The sequence below is a fragment of the Buteo buteo genome, chromosome 11 (assembly GCF_964188355.1).
Source record: "Buteo buteo chromosome 11, bButBut1.hap1.1, whole genome shotgun sequence".
NCBI classification, from domain to species: domain Eukaryota; kingdom Metazoa; phylum Chordata; class Aves; order Accipitriformes; family Accipitridae; genus Buteo; species Buteo buteo.
Window position 1 is genome coordinate 44101789 of NC_134181.1, and position 23336 is coordinate 44125124.

The 23336-nt window shown below is 53.0% G+C and overlaps 2 protein-coding genes across 9 annotated transcripts; one reads left to right on the top strand and one right to left on the bottom strand.

Annotated features, from left to right (window-relative positions):
* Positions 1 to 434: 434 nt before the first annotated feature.
* Positions 435 to 6754, top strand: SLC7A4 (solute carrier family 7 member 4). Its single transcript, XM_075039668.1, has 5 exons — positions 435 to 508; positions 1812 to 2862; positions 2974 to 3650; positions 4467 to 4575; positions 5079 to 6754. The coding sequence occupies exons 2-5, from the start codon at positions 1881 to 1883 to the stop codon at positions 5270 to 5272; spliced, it is 1962 nt and encodes a 653-aa protein (XP_074895769.1). The 5' UTR covers positions 435 to 508; positions 1812 to 1880; the 3' UTR covers positions 5273 to 6754.
* A 2100-nt stretch (positions 6755 to 8854) lies between these two features.
* On the bottom strand, positions 8855 to 23237 carry LRRC74B (leucine rich repeat containing 74B). Of its 8 annotated transcripts, XM_075041945.1 has the most exons (11): positions 23162 to 23237; positions 22765 to 22907; positions 21267 to 21399; positions 19317 to 19523; positions 17160 to 17269; positions 16453 to 16568; positions 15690 to 15768; positions 15126 to 15221; positions 13498 to 13641; positions 11592 to 11647; positions 8855 to 11020 (listed from the first exon to the last, which is right to left on the bottom strand). In XM_075041945.1, the coding sequence occupies exons 1-10, from the start codon at positions 23211 to 23213 to the stop codon at positions 11600 to 11602; spliced, it is 1128 nt and encodes a 375-aa protein (XP_074898046.1). In that variant the 5' UTR covers positions 23214 to 23237; the 3' UTR covers positions 8855 to 11020; positions 11592 to 11599. The 8 variants fall into 8 exon arrangements, 7 of the variants coding, with proteins under 7 accessions (XP_074898046.1, XP_074898051.1, XP_074898050.1 ...); XM_075041950.1 differs by lacking the exon at positions 13498 to 13641 and having other exon boundaries at positions 8856 to 11020; XM_075041949.1 differs by lacking the exons at positions 8855 to 11020; positions 13498 to 13641 and adding an exon at positions 14616 to 14710 and having other exon boundaries at positions 11587 to 11647.
* Between the last annotated feature and the right edge of the window lie 99 nt (positions 23238 to 23336).

Sequence of the window (23336 nt, forward strand, 5' to 3'; positions counted from 1 at the left end):
GGGAGAGGAGCAGCGTCTCAGCCCTTTGCTCCATCCAGAACTGCGTCCAGCGGCCGGGGTTTGGTGTAACTACCCCATCCTCCGCCGTCCCCTTGGTGGGTGGCTCCAGCCCGGCCCACGCAGACCCCCCCGGGGCCGGCGTCCAGCCCGCCGCCACGAGGTCCCGGGCACCCACCACGACGCGCTCGGTGCATCGCCAAAAAATTTCTCGGCCTCCCCGCGGGGCTCGGGGGTGCTTCCCCGTTACCCCAGCCTCTGCTCCCCGCTCCGGCGGAGACGCCCCCCCCCCGGGCCGGGGCCGCCCGCCCCGCCCTTGCAGCATCCCCGGCTCCGGAGGCTCCTGCTCCGCCCGGGGCTCCCGAGGGGCTCCCCGCAGCCGCCGCGCCGGGCCCCCGCCCTTCCGCCGGGCCGGGGAGGCGGAGCCGGGGCGGGCGGCGGCGGCGGCGGCGGCGGCGGCGGAGCAGGTGGGGGCCGGAGCCGCGCGGTGCCCCCGGCCGCGCCCGCGCAGGTGAGCGGGACCCTCCCGGGCGGCGGGACCGGGACCGGGACCGGGGGCGGTGCGTGGGGGGCGCCCCGCCGGCGCTGCGGCTCGGGGCGCCGGGGCCGGGGCTCGGCACCGCACCGAGGACCGGTCACCGCGGGGGGGGGGGGCGGCAGGGGCGAAGCTTTTTTCCCCCTCTCCTCAGCCGGGGATGAATCCGGAGGCTGAACCCACACAGCCTCACCACCACCCCCCCGGTCCGGGGGTCCCCACCCGCGAGCACCCCCACCCACGCTGGGAGGGATGCTCGCTCGCTCGCCCAGCGGGCGTCGAGCTCCGCGTCCTGCCCGCCTGCGGCTGCTGGGCGCGTTGGGGTCGGGCACCCCGATACTGCCAGCCCCTCCGCTCACGGGGACTCGGATGCAGGAGGCGAGTGGGGCTGGGGGGGGGGTGTCTCAGCCAGCACGGCCAGTGTCAACAGGCCTGTTGTCCCCACAGACCAGTGTCATGCCTTCAGCTCGCAGTGGCCTTTCCAGGACCTTTTGGCCTGCGAGACAGATGGATCCAGGGAGCGGGGCTGCACCGAGCGGCACGAGCCCTCTGAGCAGGACCCCTGGTTTGGGGATGCCGGGAGACACGTATCCTGGCACGGGGAGGAGGGCTGCCGGAAGGGGAGAGCATCCCCGAAATCACAGACCGCCCCACGGAGCAGCCGTGAAGCGGCAGCTGAAGGTCCCCAGAGCCGCGTCCTCCCGCTCTGCCAGCGGCAGCTGCCAGCCGGGGCTGGTCCCCAGGGGCTGGATGTGTCTCCTGGTCTGGCTGGGGACGCCCACATCCTTGCTGGAGCTGCTCTGGACTTCCCGCTGCACGCCTCCACGCCACGCCTGGGCTTTCCCTGGGGAAGCAGCGAGGTGCTGGGAGTGGGGAGATGCTGCCTGCCCCCTCGGCGGGCTCCTGGCAGGCCAGGGAGCAGGTCAGGTAGATGTTGAATAAGGTGGAGGGGAAGCAGCAAAGAAACCTTCAGCAGGGCCAGAGCAGCCTGGGTTGGGCTTTCATGCAGCTCTGTTTTGAAAAGAGAAGCCTGGGAGATGCTGCCCTGGGGGTGCTGTGGTTTCCCTCCCACCTGGCTTACAAGCACGGGTCCCTGCACAGGGTGGCTGGCTGTCCTGTGCCACCACCCTGGGGGAGGACACGCTCTGGTGCTGAGCCCCATGCTGACTGAGGAGCGAGGGACACCCTGAATGTGCCCTGGTGGCTTTTCCACCCTGTCCCCACCACCCGATAGCTCCCTGCAGGAGGGGATGCTCACACCTTCCTGCTCCTCCGCCAGGTCTCCGGGCAGGCTCTCGCTGCTGTGGACCCTTCACCCTGCCGGAGGGCAGGGCCCGCTGCCTCCAGGATGGCGAGATGGCTGCCTCGCTCCACCGACCTGACCCGCTTCTGCCAGAAACTGAACCGGGTGAAGACCTTGGAGGACGACATGATGGAGACATCCTTCAACAGATGCCTTTCCACCATCGACTTGACGCTGCTGGGCATCGGGGGCATGGTGGGCTCCGGGCTCTACGTCCTCACAGGCACCGTGGCCAAGGAGATCGCCGGCCCTGCCGTCATCGTCTCCTTCATCATTGCCGGCTTTGCCTCACTCCTGGCTGCTCTCTGCTACGCCGAGTTTGGAGCCCGGGTACCCAAGACGGGCTCTGCCTACATGTTCACCTACGTGTCCGTGGGTGAGATCTGGGCCTTCCTCATCGGCTGGAACGTACTGCTGGAGTACATGATCGGGGGAGCCGCAGTGGCCAGGGCCTGGAGCGGCTACCTGGACTCCATCTTCAACCACAAGATAAAGAACTTCACCGAGACCCATGTGGGCACCTGGCAGGTGCCATTCCTGGCCCGCTACCCCGACTTTCTGGCGGCTGCCATCCTGCTGGTAGCCACCGCCTTCATCTCCTTCGGGGCCAAAGTGTCCTCCTGGCTCAACCACGTCTTCTCGGCCATCAGCATGGGTGTCATCCTCTTCATTCTCATCATGGGCTTTGTCCTCGCGCAGCCTAGGAACTGGAGCGCCCAGGAGGGCGGCTTCGCCCCATACGGGCTGTCAGGCATCATGGCTGGCACGGCCACCTGCTTCTATGCCTTTGTGGGCTTCGACGTCATCGCGGCCTCCAGCGAAGAGGCCAGGAACCCGCAGAGGGCTGTCCCCAGGGCCATCGCTTTCTCCTTGGGGCTGGCCACCGGGGCCTACATCCTGGTGTCGGTGGTGCTGACGCTGATGGTGCCCTGGCACACGCTGGACCCTGACTCTGCCCTGGCAGATGCATTTTACAGGAGGGGCTATGCCTGGGCAGGGTTCCTGGTGGCCGCTGGCTCCATCTGCGGTGAGTACAGGCAGGGGCGGTGGGAGCTGCGCGCTCCGCTCGTGATGGGGGCTTTGGGAACCAGGGTGGTTTGGGTCTGACATGGTCCTCCTTCTTCTGCCTGTGCCTCAGCGATGAACACGGTCCTGTTGAGCAACCTCTTCTCCCTGCCACGCATTGTCTACGCCATGGCTGAGGACGGGCTCTTCTTTCGGGTCTTCGCCCGAGTGCATCCCCGCACGCAGGTGCCCGTCGTCGGCATCGTGGTCTTCGGGCTGCTCATGGCCTTGCTGGCCCTTGTCTTTGACCTGGAGGCCCTGGTGCAGTTCCTGTCCATCGGCACGCTGCTGGCCTACACCTTTGTGGCCGCTAGCATCATCGTCCTGCGCTTCCAGCAGCAGAAGGTGGACGTCCCCGCGCCGGCGGCTGGTGGCCAGCCCAGCCCCGAGCCCCACGAGGGTCCATCCACCGGCGAGCTGAAGGAGTACGAGTCCTTCTCCGACAAGCTCCAGCTGGTGGACAGGGACAAGAGCAAAGAGCACCGGGAGCCAGGGCAGCTGAAGGCAGCTTTTGAGCCCTACCTGGAGTTCCTCAGCGACTTCTACCCAGGCGAGGTGGTCACGGTGGCCGTGGTGACCCTGATGGTGTCCGCCATCTGCCTGTGCTCCATCTTGGTGTTCGGCAACACCCACCTCCACCTGCCCACCTGGAGCTACTCCCTGCTGCTGGTCCTCTTCAGCCTGGGCTTCCTGCTCAGCCTCCTCCTCATCTGGGCGCACGAGCAGCAGCGCAGCACGCAGACCTTCCAGGTACACCTGGGGGCCCAGGCAGGATTAGTCCCTCTGCCAGGGTCGGTGGGGTGGGAGCCGCTCTGATGGACCCACAGGAGGCCCCGGTCACACCGGTCCACTGAAAGCACCGCAACTGCCGAAGGAGGAGGAGGAGGAGGGGGTCAGCGAGCACTGGGTGTGGGGAGGTGTTGGTGCCTACAGTGTCACTCTGCATGGTCCCCGGTCCCCAGGAGGGGACATCCTCAGCAGCTCTGTGTCCATCCCACGGGATTGCTCCTGCCCGCCCTGGGTTCCCTCCTCCGCATCCCCACAACACCCCACTCCCCTCCTGCCCATCCCAACTCCTTCTGCCTTTGGCCTGCCCTTGAGCTACCTGGTGGAGCTCTTTTTCTTCAGCCTCCAAACCACTTTTGTGCCTCTTCTGCTCCCCCTCTCCAGTTTCCAGCCTGTCTGGGCCCTGGCGCGGTGCAGCTGCATGGATGGTAACACCAGTGGTAACACCACCTCCCTGCCATGCCCCTGCCCCAGCTTCTCCAGCGAGGACCACGTTGGCTCTGGATTGTGCTGGGACGCTTGTTTGGTCCTTGTGACGGCGCCTCTGGGCTGTTTCCAGAGCCCATGCCCACCCTGCCAGCCTGCCTCCCAGCTCCTGGCTCCCTAACTGTTGCTGCTTTTGGCTGCCTTTTTCCCAGAAAAAGTAATTTTCAAAAAGCCCAGGGAGACTGTCACTTTGTCCCCCACGTTTACCAGTGCTGGCTTTTGTCCCTATGGTTTTAAGGATGCAGAATGTGGTCCTGCAGGTCTCACCCCCCATCGGCTCCTTTTCTCCCACAGATCCCCCTGGTACCCCTCTCCCCGGCGCTGAGCATCGTCCTCAATATCTATCTGATGCTGAAACTCAGCTACATGACGTGGCTCCGCTTCGCCGTCTGGCTGCTCTTAGGTGAGTGCTCCCATGGCAGCGTGAGCCCCGGGAGGGCAGCGGCTGCTTCAGGGGAGATGGGAACCAGGCTTGTCCCAGCACCGGCTGGCTGCTTCAGCAGCTCTTCTCCCCTGGTGATGGGTTTATAAAGTGCATTGTACCCCTTTCTGCCTCTGGTTCCCCTTCGGAGGTGCAAGCCAAGGTCTCCCAGCATCTCCCTGACCCTCTCTGGTTCCTGGAGTGTTATGGCTTGTTCCCGTTAAGGTTTGGATTCTTCTTCAAGCTCTGGACCAGAACCACCCCCTACTCCTGAGGCATCTCCCTGGGGCTTGGGAAGTCCCAGGGACTGGGCATGCCCCTCCTGCTCTTAACACACTGCAGAATCCTTTTCCTCCTGCAAGCAGCTCGTTTAAGCTCGCTCCCCCCGGTACTGTGGCTTGTGCTGCTCCGCCGGGATGCTGGCCACATCCATGCCAGCCGCCGGCCCGTGCTCGAGCCACTGCTCTCCCTGTCCCCCGCTGCAGGCCTGCTCGTGTACTTCGGTTACGGCATCTGGCACAGCAAGGAGAACCTGCGGGAGCCCAGGCCGCAGCGTGTCAGCGCCCGCTACGTGGTGTTCCCCAGCGGCAGCCTGGAGGAGAGGGTGCAGGCGGTCCAGCCCGGCTCCCAGCCTGCCGCTGGGCTGCCAGACACCGACACGGATGACTGCAAAAGATGACACCCCAGGGGACGGGGGCACCTGGCTATGGGAGCATCTGACCCCCTCCCTGCAGCGAGGCCAGAGACACCCCCCCCCTCCTTCTCCTGGTCCCTTTGACAGCGGAGCCACTGGGGCTGCCCCGGGTATGTGGCTCCATCCAGAGATGACGAAGATGCTCGCCCTTCCCCACCCGCTCCGCACAGAGCGTGGGGCTGGGGGGGGCTGGCTCCCTCCCTCCCCATCCCCAGCACTCAGGAACTGGGTCTCGGCCCCCTCAGCCCAGGGCCTGCCCTGCTCACCAGGAGCAGCAGATCTTTCCGCTGACCTGTCCACACAGCCGGGGATGCAGAGGGTCCCCGGGGACCAGGGCAGGCAGCCCAGTTCTGCCCACTCTGGGTCTCATCTGGCTGCAGCGTGGGCTCTTGCTGCAGCCCTGTGGAGCCCCCCTGCCTCCTGCTGAGCCCACTGGCATCCCTGCCGTCCCCATCCCCAGGGCCGCTCTCCTAAAAGGCTGGGGCTGAGGAGCAGCTGGGGACATGAGATGGAGAAGGGACATGGCCAGAGTGAGTAGCTGGGCAGGGACCCTGGGAAAGCCAGTGCGGGCTGGCACAGCAGAAGCCCAACTGCATCTTCCCAGCCACTGCCATCGGCTGTTCCAGGCTGGGCTGGGGGCCGTGCCCGCCTGGAAGCCTGGCTGTAAGGTCATGCCAGGGCCAGGCTCTTGCCCCAGCCCTGAGCTGGGTCTGGGCACTCCGGACCCCAGATTTGTTGCCTTGTCCCCGGAGATCCCCAGCAGCATCCCTGGGCTGGGCTGCCTGGAGCCAGCTCCCCCAGCTCCTTCCCCTGCGCCCCAGCAGCACAGCCTGCACTGCTGCCTGCCCCAGCATGGGGGGCTCAGCCCCCCCATGATGCCCTTCCTGGGTTCTCTGTGACTCGGGATGGGCTCTGTGGGTGCTTTTCGGTATTGCCCCCTCCCCAGCGAGCATCCCTGTGCTCTGGGGCTCACCCCGGCTGCCATGGTGTCGCTGGGGGGGGCGGTCCCTAGCAGCACTGCTGTGGCCCAAACCGGCTGGTTTGCCCATGGGCAGCCTAAAGTGGAAGGGAAGGGGATTTTAGCATGTTTTGGAAGAAATACATGGAGGAAACAATCAGTTGAGCATGAGGTTGCCGAACTGCCAGGCCTTGCAGCGTGGACACCCTGCTCCCTGCAGCCGTGCTGGACGTGTAACGTCTTCAGCATCCTGCGAGGAGCTGGGGACTGCGGGCAAGCTGGTCCCATTGCTTCTCACTGGCCAGTCCTTGGGGGGGGCCTACAGGGACCGCGGGGGGGTCTCTGTACGATACGCCAGCTCCTTGGTGAACCCCTCTGTCTGCCAGCACTGCTCCGCATCCCGCCTCGCCCCCGCGCTGCCGCTGCTGCTAGCCGAGCAGCGCGTCCCTGCTGTGCTGTGGCCCTGCTTGGCACCTCTGTGTAGTGGCTTGTGAGCAACAGGCTGACTCGGTCACCCTCATAAATACTGGTTCTGTGATGGCTCTGTTTGTTTGTGCTGTGTTCCCCCACCCAAGAGGCCACATGGGGAAACTGCTCCTCCGGAAAATCCCCCGAAAGCTTGAGGAAAGGGAGGGTCGTGCTACCCACCGGCACCCTGCAGCCACATTCCCCCTGAGCCCTGCAAGAGCAGCCGTGGGCTGTGCCCAGTCCGTGCAGACCCTGCCCGGGGCTGCTCTCTGGCATCGCAGGGCAGGGGCCGGGCACGGCAAATCACCCTGCCGGGAGCCTGGCTTTCCAGCCGCCGGCACATTCTTCCAGAGCCAAGCTGGTACGCGAGCTGCACAACGCCTGGCCGGGCCCGCCAGGCGCTGCCAAGAGCAGCATCACTCTTCTGACACGGGTGTTTCATTCACGAGGACAGGATCCAGCCAGACCCACAGGAACTGGGACCCCCCCAAGAGGCTGGGGCAGCTGTGCAAAGGTAACCTGGAACTTGAGCTTTACAGCTACACAAATAGAACTATATTCACCCAGAGGGGGTGAACCCCTTTATCAATAGCAAGGCTGATATTGAGCAGCACCAGGACAGGTTTGCTAAAGCTGCCAAGGGTTACAAGCTGAATGGGTGGGAGAACTTGTGAACCAGTGCAAATAATGGGAATTAAAGTGTGAGTCACTTGAGATAACCCATAGATATTCGCATGCCCACTGTCGGTCACTAGGGAAGTTTCCTTCCCATAATAAGTCATTCTTTAATAAAAAATAAAGTATTCAACAGGTATCCAGGGAGGCAGACTTAACTCTCCTTATCAATTGTTGGCTTTTAATCTCTGCTATAAGTCATTGTCAGCGGGATAAAGGCAAGTAGAAGGAACTGTAGTGATATATATCAGGAGCAAGGGAGCCCAATACAGTGCTGGGGATGAGCAGTAAAAGTCTGAACAGAGCAGAACAGGCTGAGGTTCAAAACACTTTTATGTTTTCTTTTGGAGGAAAGCTGATAGAAGTCACATCACAAAATACTCTCAGCTGTCATCAGGGCTGGGCTTACCCAGCATGGGCTCTTGGTCAGCCTTTTAAACTGGTGAAGACCTAAGAGTTGTGGAATGAGCCTCACAACTATTGATATTTAATCTGTTTAAAAATGTTCTTCTGTGAAAATGCAGAGAAATTGCTGTTAGGCTGTGCCATAAAAAGCAAGTGTGGATCCAGGGTATCCCCCAGCACAGCCAGGGAGAGCCAGGGAGTGACGGGGACGCGGCTGGCAGGGAATTAAAGGATTGAAACATAATTAACGGCAGCCTGGGAGGTGAGTGTGCCCTCTCGAGCACACTTGTGTTTTTTTTAAAATAGGATTACAAAATTGGTCGCTTCATCTGTGTCATAAACCATCCTATTGCAGTAACGTGCCCTGAGCAAGCGCAGAACATGTATTAATTGATTTTAAATTGTCTACCCATTAATGCACACACAAAAAAAAGGGGATTGTCAGCAGCCACTGCCACCATGGGAGCCCTCCTACAATGACTTGCTCCTGAAAATTATACCTGCAGGAAAAAAATATAAATCCAAACTAAATGTCATAAGCAGTGCTTTAAGATAGCAGCCCATAATTGTAGGGAGAAAAAAACATCGGTTCCCCTATCTGTACCCCCGTATGTTTGATCCAGCCAGATTTAAAAACAAACCACCCCCGTGTGCAGCTCACAACCCCGTTTCATAGAGTACGGGGAGACAGCCGCTTGTGATTTTACTGCGGCTGATATTACACCGATTTTCCATAGAAGTATCTTTCTCCAAATTAGCTTAAAAAAAAATAAAATCGTATTTTCTAGGACTCACGGATATGGTCTTATCAGCCTAGCTGGACTGCATGGAAATCAATCTAATTACAACGCAGCAGTGAAGTATGTAGGTCAGTGGTGTAACAGCGGGCGCTGGGGCTCCGGGAACCTGGAAGGGCTTTAGGGGCCATGGGGCAGGAGCAGCTCCAGCACACGTGCTCCCGGGCTGGGCTAAGAGGGTTAATGTGATCCTGGGATGATAATCCCCCACGTACAGCACAGCGTGGGAGTGGGCAGGCAGTGACCAGAGATGACTGAGCCTCACCAGCAATGCTGCTGGACTGGGAGGACTGGTAGAGGAGCTACCAGGGCAGTGCTGGTTTGCAGTGCACTGGGAGGAGAGCTCCCACAAAGTGGGTGCAAAAGGACAAGGAGAACCACAAATTCAGAGGGGGAATAATACGGGATCTGTGCTAGAGAGAAAAATCAATGCTAGGGATGCTACCCACCATCATTTAAATGGTAGAGACACTGAATCAGCCTGTGTCCCTCCTCCCCCAGCCCTGAGATGCAGCTCAGGGAGGGGGTGTATGTACCCAGCGCAGCTCCAGAGATGGCCAAACAGGACGGAGCTGATGATGATCTTGGAGGCTTCAGGAAACAGGCTCGCTCCTGTCACCCATGCAGCCGCAGTGACACGAGCTGTGGGAGCTCCTGCGGGGATCGCTGGGCTCCTGCGCAGCGAAGCGCAGGGGGGTGGGAGTCGCAGGTGCATCCTGACACTGTTTCAGAGACAGTTTAATCAGAGACATTATGCTGAAATAAACAGGCGCTGACCCACTTGCACACTTGAGCCCTGTCCACGCTCGAGGGAGGAAAAGGGGAGCCCCGAGCCCTCGAAGAGGGTGGTGGGCTGATGCCCAGGAGAGAGCAGCTCAATGTCCTCATTAAATCACTTCCCAGCCTTGCCTTTCTAAATTATCCCTCCCCCGCCTCCACCCCAGCTCTGAAAGCAGCACAGACAAGCTGCAGGGCTCGTTTAAGGCTGGCTGTAAGTAATCCTCTCATTATCCCCTGCGATCCTCCCCTCCTCCTCCTGCAGATACAGCCAGAGGATGAGGTAAGCACCGCGCTTCATCCCTGAGACACCAGCAGCCATGTATCTGCTCCTTCCACCGGCCGGAGAACGGCAGGGCATTAAAAGATGGCACAAACCCTGAGTCCTGTTGTCCCCTCGTCCCTCCACCAAGCGCCAGCGGTCAGGCCAGCAGCCGGCATACCGAGCACTGGGGTACCCAAAGCATTACAGGAGTGCTTGTGCTCCTGTTTCAGCAGCCCGTGTCTCAGCAGTCCCTGCAACCAGGCTGCTTTGAGGCCACAGCTCTCCCCTGCCTCGCCACGCGGTGCAGACATTTTCTAACGAGTTGTATAAGCGTATACATGAACGATGTGGTCCCATCCCAGCAGCAGAGGTTCCTTTCTGAGAGCAGATGGGCCAGTCTCCAACCACACAGCCACAAAAGTAAGGAGAATAAATCTTCACCACGTGCACAGGAGACAAGGCAAGAAGCAATGGACTTAAACTGTCGTGAGGGAGATTTAGGTAAGAGACTAGAAACGCTTCCTCATGGCAATGACAGCTTTGCCTGAGAGATTATGAAATGTCCATCAGACGCTGTCAGGAATGGGCTGCAGTGAGCTGCTCCTCCTCTGGAGCGAGGATAACTGGTTCCTTGCAATCCCACCTGCATGGGCTTCCCTCACTGGACTGGAAGCACTTTAGGGCATCACCAAACACCATGGGCCCCAATCCTTGCTGGGACAAGAGCCAAAGCACCTTTTTGCACGGCAGCACACTCAATATCATAAAGGAGATGAACATGTTCACGAAAAACTTATCTTCTGCGCCGGAGGAGAAGCTAGGAGTCATGTTGCTGCCCCAGCTCTGCCTCCCAATGATGCCTGTTAATAGCTACTATAGCTAAAACTTTTGTGATCACCTGTGTAACTTGCACCAGAAGAGTTTCACGTGGAATTAGGCAGCAAGCTTCCCTGGAGCGTTAATGCTCATTTTCTAGAAACAATCAGGCAGCTAGAGAAGACCCAGAGCACTGCAGAAAAATAAGCCAGCTGATCCTTCAAAAAGGTGAAGGGGTGTGAGGAAATTCAATGCCTATAAAGCACACTGATTGAAATGAGAGCTGCTCAAGAATTAAGGAAAAAATATCATTAGTGGCAATTAATATGGATTTGTGTAACCTCTGTGATTTGATGGGGACAGGAGCTTGGAAAGAGGAAGCAGTGCTGTTGTAGTATAGTACCTTCCACAAGGCATCCAACTGCTACCTGGCAGTTTTATAAAGAAACCAAAAAGGAACAAGTAATTGAAATAACTCTCAGACAAGAAAAAATGGCTCAGTACTGGAAATGACATCACAAACAGGGACTCAACAAATCTTCTGGTGAGTTATTCCAAGATTAGTTCCCAACCTGAAAGAGAACACAACTGAGTTTGGAGGCAAGAGAAATACCAATACCAGCTGGCAAGATTGCCAGGTAAATTGGGAATAACTAATATTTCATTATAATGGAAATACAGCACTCAGTATAACTCTCCACATGTTAATTCCCACCACCTTTTGTAGCAGCTGCCAAAGCACAGCAAATCCTATGGCTTCACACACAAAACCTCCTGCAGGCAAGCTTCAGCTGCCTGTTCCCCCTTCTCCCTGCAGCCCTCCAGGAGGGCAAACCCTGCCTGCGCACGGAGCAGGCAAGTGCTCAGTTTTCCACAGACACCTCCTGCTCTCATCAAACCCGCAGGACAACTGAACGTTCAACATATATATCCCAGTTACATTACCCCGTAAAACACTGCTGGCTCACCTGGTATTTTTAGGTTCACAAATGGTACGTTGATAGATTTATTGAGCTTAAAAACACCCAGCTCTGACTCCAGTGACTAATGAATCCATATGTCAAGGCAGGGGCAAGTGGATCTTCTCTAGTTACACCAGCTGGTGAATAAGGACAGACTTGGTGTGTAAGAATTTTTACCCACCTTATTTTTTAATACGATTTTAATTTGCATCTCTTCTTTGGAGACCACAGGAAGCACTAGGGGCAAGGGACATAACAGAAACAGTAACTGGTGACTAAATATTTTAAAATATAAGTACTTATACTGATTTACATCGAGCCCTGTAACAGCTTTTGTGTTCAATACACAAATTTTTCATCTCGAGATCAAGGGGAGTGTCAGGATGGTTCTGAAATGTCTAGAAACAACCCAGATTTACAGACCTTACAACATGCAAGAGACCTTACCAAATGGCGTGAACAGGCAAGTGTGAGTCCGAGGCACAGACATTATTTATTAGATACATAACTGTAAAATAATTTGCACATTTACAGGACAAACTCCATTAGGTAAATCATAACTGCATAGAGTTATTTTCAAATAAAGAGGCTAAACCTCATCTTCTGCTGAGAACTAACACTAAGCGCAATTTCACTGGTAGGCAGTTTCATTAGACAAATGAAACACAAAAGTGAGCAAGGGGATTATAATGCTTCTGATCTAGGGAAAAAAGCATAAGCCAAAACACAGGGCACCAGCCAGCTATGCTGGAAGAAGACTGGCAGAAGCTGTCTTGAATTTTGGCCTCCACCTTTGCAAGCTGCCTTCTCAGGGAGGTGTCACCACTACCTTACAGGAGAGCACTGCCTGGACGTCCCCAGGCCTCGTTGGTTGGTGTGTCAGTGAAAGAGGAAATCAAAACCAGTGCATGCCAACATGCCTGGGGACAGACCAGGCTTGCCTAGCTGGAGCCACGGATAAAGCCAAGATTGCTGCACGCACTTTACAAATGATGTCTGCCAACCTTCAGGGAATGAAAGGCAATTATTTGTGTATAGCCACAGCTAGGTTAAGGCAGCACTGCAACACCGCTGGGGTTTGCTGCCCTCTGAGTGTGGGGCAGAGTTGCTTGCACCTCCACCCAAGCCAGATGTCCAGAGCTTCTTGTGTGACCAACCTCAGCCTCTCTCCCAAACTGCAAGAAACTGCTGCAAGAAACCACTTCTTTACAGAGACCAGGACAGGGAGAGTTAAGCCAGGCTGCTTAAAGCACAGACATGATTCCTGCCCAATGCTCCTCAAGGAGCAAGGATCCACTGGATTATACCAGGATCACAGAAAACACCCCAGGAAGGGGAAAAGAGTTATAGCCCATGTCCTGTTCTCATTGCTGAGCTACCACTGAGTGCCTGTCCTATTTCCAGGCAACTTGTAGCATCCATCCTATGTAAGACTGACAAAAACAAGAGCATGCATCACAGAAATAATGCCAATCGTGACCCAGGACAGGGGCTCTACTCTGGAGAACATGGGCTCCATGTAAGGCTAAGGAACTGTGGTAGTAAGCAGCTGAAAATGAATCACCCACGCATCTGATGGCCAATTCAGCAAAGGCAATCCTGGCTGTGTAACAGAAGAACAAGCCTAAGGCAGAAAGCATTTGTTCACAGCACATCTCTGGATAGGACTCTACTTTCTACAGAATAAGCGCACTCTGAGACCGCACAGACCCCACTGCAGTGGGCTATGGATCCAAGCATCATCAGCAGCTACAGCATATGATGTTCCACCAGACAAATGTCCCTACACACAAAGATGATGATTAAAAAGAAGCCCCTGGACTCTCATCCATGAGGATGCTCTTGCATGTGCTGGAAGAGACTCAGAGCTGGTTGTAGCAGAAAACTTAAAGTGAAAAGACAGAAAAACTTCCAAGTGTCAGCAATGATGAAGTAGCCAGTATTTGCACAGATCCTGCCTTAGCCCTGCCCTGGCACATCCGTGTGTCACGCGCTTGGTGAGTGGTACTGGGGTGTTAGGCAGAGGTGCTGAAGAAGCAGCCCCAAAGAGACTTGTGTTAAGCCACTGCGTTCTGGGAATTACCCACCACTTTGGGCTGAGTCCGAAGCTCAGCCTTCAACTGACTTTTCCTCTGCAACTTCATGTTTCCACCATATCTGAGGAGAAGATTTGGGAAAAGTATTTTCACAGCATCACACAGCTCTGCAAGCTCTTTGTTCACAGGGATGTCCTAGAGGGGAAAAGCACTATAGGTAAGGAAGCATGTGGTATGATTTACCCTCCCTCAGAAAATAGATATTACAATATATTCTGTGCTCTCTTAACCCAAACACAAAATTCTGACACAAGGTTGCGAGATCCAGGGCTGCTAGCCAACACCACCATGTTATGGGTAGGTATGAGATTCAACAGCAGCATCCTGCTCCCAGGGCAAGAAGTAGAAGAGCTAAAGTGATGATGAAACAGCACAGAAATAAAAGGAAGATAAGGGTTTTCATGCAAGCTCTGCCAAAGACAGTGAGCTAAAGCGGATAAAGGTGGAAAACAAGCAAACAAATAAAAAAAGACCTGGAGAGAAAGTCAGGACAATGCCAGGATGGATAGTAAGCTCAAAAGAATGGTCTACAAGAAGAGAGGTTAAAACAGCTGGAGAGGAGGAGGTACAAGGGACAGGCACTGAATGACAGAGGAAAGCTCAACATTTCAGGGATCATCAGGTGGTAGGGCAGACATCTGTATTGTTCACAGCAAAGGGTCATGAAGGACAAGATCCACCTGATTAAACGCTGGTGACTGCAGGGCAACTCTTTCCTCTGAGCTCACCATCACACTCTCCCTATGTAGTCCACGGTGATACAGTCAATACAGTCAGCAGAGCTGAGGTCCAAGTGTCCTCATCCTAAAGCAGACCTCTAGACTTTGGTGTGGTTCATTTTGCCTTAAATACCAGATTAAACCTCCATTTATGAACAGATCTTGTGTAATCACTTCAGACATAGTCACCTACATTGTATATGAGTTAAGCAAGACAAATCCCTCCTCAATAAACAACCGAGTAACTGATTTCTCTTTTTAGAAATTAAAAGTAGTTGCTACCTAATTGATCCTAAGGGCATTAAGTGGCTACTGGCCTCAGACAGAGCCTCTGTTCCAGAAGTAATGCTCTTCGGTAGAATGTATGAGATGCCTTGTGCTGGGACCTACCTGGTGACAGAGGGCTGCCTTCTCAGATCTGGCACTGTTCACAAACAGGGTAGATGTTCAAGTGGAAGTTCTTGTGCCACAGAAGTGCCATTTAGCTTCATTAGAAATGGGACAGAAATCCTTTCTAAATTATTTGCATTGTCAGAGCAGATTGCTCAAGATTCCCAAAGAATTTCTGAATTCACAGGCAGCCAGAATCCTCCCAGTGCCCAGCATCTTTGCATTGAGAGCTGAGCCCTGCTTCTTCCATACCCTGCTGCCCAAAGCCTGAACAATGCCCAGTTCATTGCATTCATGCATCTCAGTGCTGCTGCAAACACACAAAGTGGGGCTTGGGCACGTACAGATGTGTCCAAGTTTTCAAGTGGGGGGGCCATTCCCTTCATATACAGTCCTCACTGGGCAGCAACAATGCCAGAGCCAGAATCACTTCAGCAGCCCTTTGTTATTCATACACCATGCATTCAACCTCTGCCTTCCCTTCCCTCTTCTTTCTGGTGTGACACTTACTGGCAAGTCCAGGATCTCTACGCCAGTGCCAGAATTTGCTTGTAGAGCTTTGAGGACCCCACAGCAGCCTTCACTTTGCATGGGATTTCTGGTCATCTGCAGTCAGAAGAGAAACAGCAGGAGGCTGTGTGACATGTTTTTTTTGTATGACCCTTGACAGTACCAGGGGTCCCCAGTGGGTAAGATACCAGCGGGATTTACTTCGAGTGCCAGTAACAGTGGGCCAAGGGTTCTCAAGCAGCCATCCCAGTGTCACCTGCCATGCCAAGATGGACACTACTGTTGCAGAAATAGGATGCTATCCATGCTGCAAGACAGGCTGCAGTTCACACAGTGGCAGGCTCACAGAAATCTGTTCACTGAGGAAAATGCAAGTACAAGTCCTCTGTCTTAATGAGAGCATACTGCAACCAGGGAAGCATGGGAGAAGACAGGCTGGGGCAAGCAGCTCCCTGATTTTGCTGTGGATTTGTTCTAAGGGGTTCCAATTGAGGACATAAATGCATCAGTGATATTTAAATATGCATAAGAGGCTCCAATACCTTCCCAGGAAAAGTTACTCACGTTAAGTCTTTTCAGACTCTTGTTTTCTTTCAGGCCACCTGCAATGTGCAGAGCTCCTTCCACCGAAATACGGTTGTTGCTAAAAACAGATAAAAGGCACGCTTCACATGCTGAGCTGCAGGTTTTCCATATCTACATTGCTCAGGCAAAGGATATGCAACCTCCTGCTTCACCCAGCACTGAAAACATGTTATATCCAGAGGGAATTTAGGGCAGCTCCTTCCAACTAAACAATTGTATTTGGGAGGTTGGAAGCGGTGAGGAGTTGCCAAGTCCCAGAGGCTGATAGAGGTGAGGCTGGCACGGCTCCATGCCCCCAGTATTGAGGCTGACTCTGTATTTCCAATAGGCACAGACACAAATGTATGCAAGATATTCACATGGCCAGCCACATAGATCAACACAGGCAGAAACACTCAACATTCCCCCTCTTTTCCCATGCTTGCTCCTCCCCAGACCACCTGATTTCCTTCCCTCACCCGTGATTCCTCCTCTAAACATCCCCTAAGAGGCCTTGTGCAATCCCCAGATGCTCTTCCCCTGCATCCTGTAACATGTTCCACAGCCCCTCGGAAGTGACCCCAATTTTAAGGAGAGGAATTGGGCTTTGGGATGAGATCAGCAGCACTAGTATATTGTAACACTCCCTCTGCCTTATGCACCTACCACACTCTGCAGGTAGGAGATCCAAATGGCTGCTGCGGGCTTTGCCCACCACTGGAAAATGGGATGAAATGTGCAGCAGGACCAGAGTTTGTCTCACCTAACGTTTAGCTCTTCCAGCACATTGTTGGCTTTAAGAGCCTCCCCCAAGGCAGCTGCTCCACTGTTGCCAAAGCCATTGTAGGAAACATCCAGCACTTTGAGGTATGTGTTTGCCTGTGGTGCGACATAAACGCACAACTGAAAATCTCCCTGTCACTTGATTCAGCCTTGGAGAAATATCCTGCCTGTGCGCTATCATCCCTTCCACTGTCCAAAAAGCAGTTGGGGCTTTGCTCCACTAGTCCTTGGATGGCACATGTGATTTGCATTATACAAGAGGTGAAATTAAATTACTTTAGTGGCCCCTTTCAGCCTAAGAGGCTGGAAGAACTGTTTCTTATTTTAACGAGAGACTGTTTACTTTTAGTAGAATAAAAACTGTATATAGACTACAAAACAATTTCTGTATTGATTTATGAATCTGAAGTGAAATGAAACAATTCAAAACATTCATTCTAGTAATTTTGACTCTAAAAAGGGAAAGAACTAGAAATAGAGAAATGAAAACATATGCAATAGATCAATAGACAATGGATGATTTTACTCTCTTAGTTCCAAGATTTATATGATCCCAGATCATACATGGCTGTTGGACAGGCAAGGGCACAAGGCAAACAGCACGTTATGGCATTCACGCTCATTTAAACAGATAAAGCTTCATGTGAGTTCTCAGAATTTAAAAACAGGAGTAAAAACATTTCCTACCCCCAAGCCTTTGGCCAAGGCAGCTGCCCCTTGGCTATGGAAATGGTTCCAGCTGATTTTAAGTTCCTTTAATCCAATGTTTTCTGCTATTGCAGTTCCAAGAATTTCACCTGAGAAAAAAATACATGAAGCCAAACAGTTTTAAGAGTTAAAAGGATTAAGTTTAAGAGTTAAAAGGAAGCTCAGATCAGTTTAGGTATTTCTCTGCAACTGTCTCTATTACCTCTAGGCAGGCAATTAAAACTACAACATATTATTTTCTTTTATACCTCATTTACCATAAACACAAAGCAGAAGCTGCTGGACAATAAAGCATATGTGTTCTCTGACCACAGGTTGCAAACACAGCAAAGAGGGAGAGAAAATCCAATCACTATATCACAAAGCCAGGGTCTGCTGCTCATGCATGGAGACCTGACTGCACAGGCTCATTCTCCAGCCAGATGCGAGCCTGAAAGCTGACACCAAGCAACCAGGTAGCTTCCCAGAGTCTCTCACCCTTCCCCAGCGCTGGCCTCCAGCCAACTGAAGCCTGCTGGTCTGTTCTGCTGGCAGAGAAGCCAGCTCTGCTCTCTCTTTGACCCATCCCAGAGCTCCTGTGCCATTATAAAATCTGAATAGGCTTCCTCAACAAGTGTTCTGCGTGTTTCCAATGGGGCAGGAAAGAAATGAGGTTGTCAACCAGCACAGAAGAAAAGGAAGCCATTACCATGCTTGAAGACCAGAAGACTGGGGAAAGCTGTTTGACTGCAAAGGCAGCAGGAGGTGAGCAGGATAGGGGTGGAGAGAAAAGCAGCCATTGCAGCCTTCAAAAGTAAAAATGAGGAAAAAAGCAGAACAGAACTGGAAAGGAACCAACTGAATGGCTGGTGTGTTCCTGCTGACCAGAAGAGATGAGAATTATAGTTGTTTCCTCTCTTGGGAGCCAGAGAAGCCCACTGAAAACATGGAGGATCTTCAAGGAGGAGGCTATAGCAGGTGAGATGTGTGATGATTAAGGGTTGTAAAGCAGTGGATGGAGAGAAGATGGTAAATTTTTCATGAAAGACACAACCCTGGGAGAATGTGGATCTGACAGATGACATGGGATGTAGCATGGGAGAGAAAAAATTCAGTATCTCCCTTTTTGAGTGTACCCATCATGGACAGTGTTGGAAGTGGAGGGATCTGGAGCACAGTTGTAGGGTGAGACCAGGAGGAGGGAGAAGATTTGTGAATCTTCATCCTGGAGACAGGAGCAGAACACATGGCTGGGGTTGCCCAAGGACAGACACAGATGGAGGAGATGAAGCATGTGCCAGTAAGGTGCAAAAAGGAGATGAGCATAAAGGTTGAAAAGTCAGGGATTAGCAATGACATCATGAGAAGTGTTCTGCAGAAGTGAACAGTCAGGAAGAAAGGATGGGCGAGTTCAGCCCAGCACAAGTGAGCCTGGTGAAACTAGTACAGACTAAGGCCTAGGGAGCAATAACTGGGTTTCATCACATCACACAGCACCACAGGAGCGCTGTGAATGCAAGGATGTAACGATTAAATAACAGCATGCTTAAAAATCAGGAGCCAAAGAAAAAGAGCAATATGCATTAACAAGGTTAAGACCAAAAAGAAAAGAAATAGCCAAAGTCACAAGCAAAGGAAGTCCCCAAACCACAAGCTGCCAAAGGTGGCAGTGTATCAGAGAAGCACAACCGCCTGCTTGTTCCACTTGCACACCCTTCCCTTGGCACCTGCAATCACCTCTCAGTGACAGGGAGCTAGAGAGAAGCACTGTTGGCAAACTCCATTCTGCTGGTTTTTTTCTGCTCTTATTAAGCATTTTACACACCTGTGAAAGCTGAAATAATGATGAAGAAAAAAAGCAAATGATAGTTCAGTGAAGGGAAGACCATCAGAACTTGGGAACTAGGAAGAACAGGGAAAGAAACAGAAGAGGTAAAGCTTGCAATGCTTTACGAAGAGGCAGAGAATGAAGATGAATGAATGATGATAGCTTGACACTGGTTTTGCCTACAAAGAGCCAAAAATACTTTTCAAGTAACTGAAGATATTAACCAACCCTGCTCCCCAAAGGTCTAAGGCAGGCAAGCAACTCATTAAGCTGCATTGCTAACTGCCACAGCACCCTTCTTTGTGCAAGCTGCACAGACAGCACTTTACCTGCTTTGTCACCAAACATGTTGTAACTCAAATCCAGAATTTCCACTTTGCTGTTTGCTGTGAGGGCATCCGCTAAATACTTCGCTGCATGATCATCAAATTCATTTCCTGAGAGCTGGAGGGACACAATTGTAGTATTTTCTAGAAGCATAGCAGAAAAGGCCTTAGCTCCTTCAATGCCTATTTTGTTGTCAGATAAATCAACAGCTGGGGAAAGGAAAAACATTAATCAGACCACCAAATCATATCATATCAGATGCCAGGGAGGTGCCTGACCTCTATGCTGCAATGGCAGAAACAGTGCCAGACTTGGAAAATAAGAATGCTAAACCTGCTCTAACACAGCATTTTAGCAGGAACAACAGAACTTAATTTTTTAATTCACAGACTGTCCCTAAGATAGGCTCATTCAAGTTTTGCCACATGAATATGGGACATGAGACAAAAGCACTCCTTGTACATCTGTGCTTCCTGCTCCAGGCACAACCTACACTCAGCAAAGTTGTAGTGGGTTTCTTGGTTCCTCATCATGGCTGGAAAAAAAGAGTGTAGGCTGGGAGAGAGAGCGAAGCTAAATGTAACAACACAAATGGATGTGAAGACAGACACTGAGACCCAAATATGAAAGCATGAACTTGTCTGCCCACCTACATACAGAATGAATTTTCCTCACACAGAAGTAACAGAATCCTAAACCTCTAACACTGAATCCAACCACTAGAAAACAAAAATAAGGAAATCCCTTGTTACTGGGGGGTTCACAGCACAGAACCTGTCCCCTTCATCCATGATGACTTCCTGACAAAGCAGATTAGGCTTGCCTTAGTTATACAAGAGTTGTGTTCTCAGCTGTCTAAACTGACCTTGTTCTTTGTGAATAAAATATATCCTTCAGTGCAGCAACCAGCATGACTTAGAGCAAAGTTCTGTGTGTATCATAGCAGGGGCCTGGAGATTCAGACACTGAAACAGGAGGTTAATGCAAGTGCTGGAAAATGCGACACAAGAGACATGACAGGGGCTCCACACAGACCCATCCTGGGTCTCTGCTCTGCGCTCTTCACACAGAAGCACAGCACAGGGACTCCTAGACTGTCTCTGCACGTTAACAACCTCAGGTTTGGCAGGGCTTGTTAATGCTTCTGGCTACATGCTGGCACAACCAGCTGTATCCCACCGAACTGCCTCCACTGCACCTCAGCTCTGCGGAGCCAGCGCAAGACCCTGACATGTATAACCCACAACCCAGACAACCTATCCACATAAGTTATATGTGGATATATATGGGAGTTGCTACTTAAATTATGAAAGGCAGGAATATCGACCCTGGAAAAGCAGGGACTAAAACCATGATCTCTAGACACAATACTGCCTGAGACTTAAATTCAGGAAGTGCTGCTCTGCTTCTGCTCCCTCTATCTGTAGTACCTTTAGTCTAATACTACAGAGGTATTGGACACATGAAATGTCCCATGAAGAGCAGATGTGTGCTGCTGCTAGAACAGAGGCTTGCAGATTCACTCTAGATGGGCTTCTCTTCCACTTGTCCCTACTTAAAAGCCCTGTTTTCTTAGATGCAAATCATGCAAATTCAGCTTCCAAACCCTTAACCATTATTAACCACATCCTCTGAATAGCCTAAGTTTCAGGTGGATGTTTCTGATCCACAATCAAAGCAGAAACTCGCTCTTTCTCCTGGCTTTCACAGGAATAACAAGACTGGGCTGACTCCAGTTAGTGGCATCCTAACTTCACAAAAGTGCTGTGAAAACAGGTAAAGAAAGGTGATGAAGCAGCACAGTTTTAAACACTCACTGTTCAAACAGCACCTCTTCACACACACAGAGTCACTATGACAGCAGGACTGGTTAAATCCACAAAGAAGCCAGTACAACTTCCTCCTCTACAGCAATACATCTACCACAGAACAGCAGATGGGAGCATACAAACCTGAAATGTAGCAGTTTTCTTTCAGCATCTCTGCAATTGCAGCCGCCCCTTCTCCCTGCAGCCAGTTGTCACTTAGGTCTAACATGAGGATAGAGGTATCAACCATCAAGGAAAGAGCTAAAGCCTTGGCACCCTGCAATGAAAAGAACCCAAAACGGGTCATTTACAGTTTCACTGGGTTCACAAAGCTCTTGTGGATGTTTCTGTTTCAGATTCCCTTAGTCTGGCAGGGTACAGGGGGATTTCACAAAGCCACCAACAGAATCATGCAAAAAGATTCCCCTTTCAAAATCATTTAAAGCTATACTGGAAAAGCAAATGCTGAATATGGTTTAAGATATGTCCTTTACGTTATTAAAGAATTAATTTCTCCTTCCCTAAAAATGATGAAAAATACTTCTGCTGTCAATATTCACAATGCAGAGGAAAAGGAAAAAGTTCTGGCCCATTGTGCCTGATGATGTACCTCTCCAGACATCACTTCTACGTGGCAGTCTGTGAGTACAGCCATAGTAAGTGCCCCTTTAGTTTACTTACAGCTGCTCTGAATCCTGACCTCAACATTTAAGAAGCCTGTATTGCACCAGTATCCTGATCTCTGTCAGGAGGAATTCTTAATTTCAAAAATATTTACAGTTTAACAAAAGTATGGCAATGACCTTGTAATTACTCAAAAAGTACTGCAAAATCATATTATTTTTCCCAGCCTTGGATATCAGACACCGGAAAATGAACCGGAAGGGACCTCAGAGAACAATTCAGACAAAATAAACTTAACAGAACAAAAAGGTTTATCACCATAAATTAGTATGAAAGGCTGCACCCTTTTCATGGTCCAAACTACACATTTCTAAAATGCCATACCCCCTGAAAGCAGCTTTCATGGGTGGGACTACCTGACACGAACCAATGCGTGAACGTACAAAAGGTTTATAATTTCTTCCTAAAAATATTACTTTAAAAAATGTGGAGTACACCAGGGCAGACAACACACTCTCAGGAAAAATTCTCCACCCAAGGTGGAAGAGGGGTAATAACACACCTGCACATCCTATCCTCCCACCTCCCCTCCTTGCACCCAGAAAAGGAGATGACTCCCATTCCCAAGCCCTGCAAAACAACCTGCTGACAAATCCCCACCGCCCGCCAAACACCAAACCTCGTGTGGCATAACACTGGCCCCTAAATGGTATCTGAACCGCCCACAAGGCTGGCAGAAAAGGGTCCTTGACATGTTCTTGACATGAAACTTGCACTGCTTTGATACCCGAAGGAGTTACAACAACATTTTTGTTAGTGGGAAAGACAAAACCGACAGTCCCTGGGTTGGGTGTTTGCACCGGTTTCTGGTTCTGGCGAGGGACCACAGCTAAGCGTGACAGCGGGGTGACCAGAGGGGACAGCCCCAGCCGGCTGACAGGGTCTGCAGCCCCTCTGACACCCCAGAGCCCCGCAGCGGGTGTCGCTCAAGTGGGGCAAAGGTGCTGCCATCCCTCACCCGTGGGCCCAGGCCACGGTGCCGCAGGCTGAGCAGGGGGCCCGCCATGCGCCGCAGGAGGCCGGAGGCCGGGGTCACGCCGCAGGCCCGGCATGCAGCCCGGTACCGGCTCTCTCTGGCCGAGCCGCCGGCGTCCTCCTCGCCTGCGGGGAAAAGAGCGTCGGGGACAGTTTCACCGCGCGCTCCCACGAAGCCCCAGCGCCCGCCGCGTTGTCGCTGTTACTACACCGCCACGGCGGGGACGCGGCCTAGACCCGGGCCCGGGCCCAGGCCCAGGCCGCTGCCTCCCCGGACCGGCGGGACAAACCCGGCGTCCTCCTGCACCCACCCCGGGGACACAGCCCTCGGAGCCCGGGTCGCAGCCAACCCCGGCCGGCGGGGCCCCCTCCCACCGCACCGGAGCTCCCCCCGTCCGCGCCGCTCCCGCCGCCCCCCGACACCGCCGCCATCTCCGGCCCCGGGCCCGCCGCGCTGCTGCCATGGCGACGGGGCGGGGCGGGGCCGCGGAGGGGCGGGGCGGCGCTGCGGAGGGGCGGGGCGGCGCTGCGGAGGGGCGGGGCGGCGCTGCGGAG

Coding starts and splice junctions, on each gene's coding strand:
- SLC7A4 (XM_075039668.1), top strand. CDS start 1,881: ATGGCGAGATGGCTGCCTCGCTCCACCGACCTGACCCGCTTCTGCCAG. Junction 2,863..2,973: donor GGCCGCTGGCTCCATCTGCG/GTGAGTACAGGC, acceptor CCTGTGCCTCAG/CGATGAACACGGTCCTGTTG. Junction 3,651..4,466: donor GCAGCACGCAGACCTTCCAG/GTACACCTGGGG, acceptor TTTCTCCCACAG/ATCCCCCTGGTACCCCTCTC.
- LRRC74B (XM_075041945.1), bottom strand. CDS start 23,213: ATGGCGGCGGTGTCGGGGGGCGGCGGGAGCGGCGCGGACGGGGGGAGC. Junction 19,524..21,266: donor AGAAAACTGCTACATTTCAG/GTTTGTATGCTC, acceptor TCCTTTCCCCAG/CTGTTGATTTATCTGACAAC. Junction 15,769..16,452: donor CTGGAAGAGCTAAACGTTAG/GTGAGACAAACT, acceptor ATCTGTTTTTAG/CAACAACCGTATTTCGGTGG.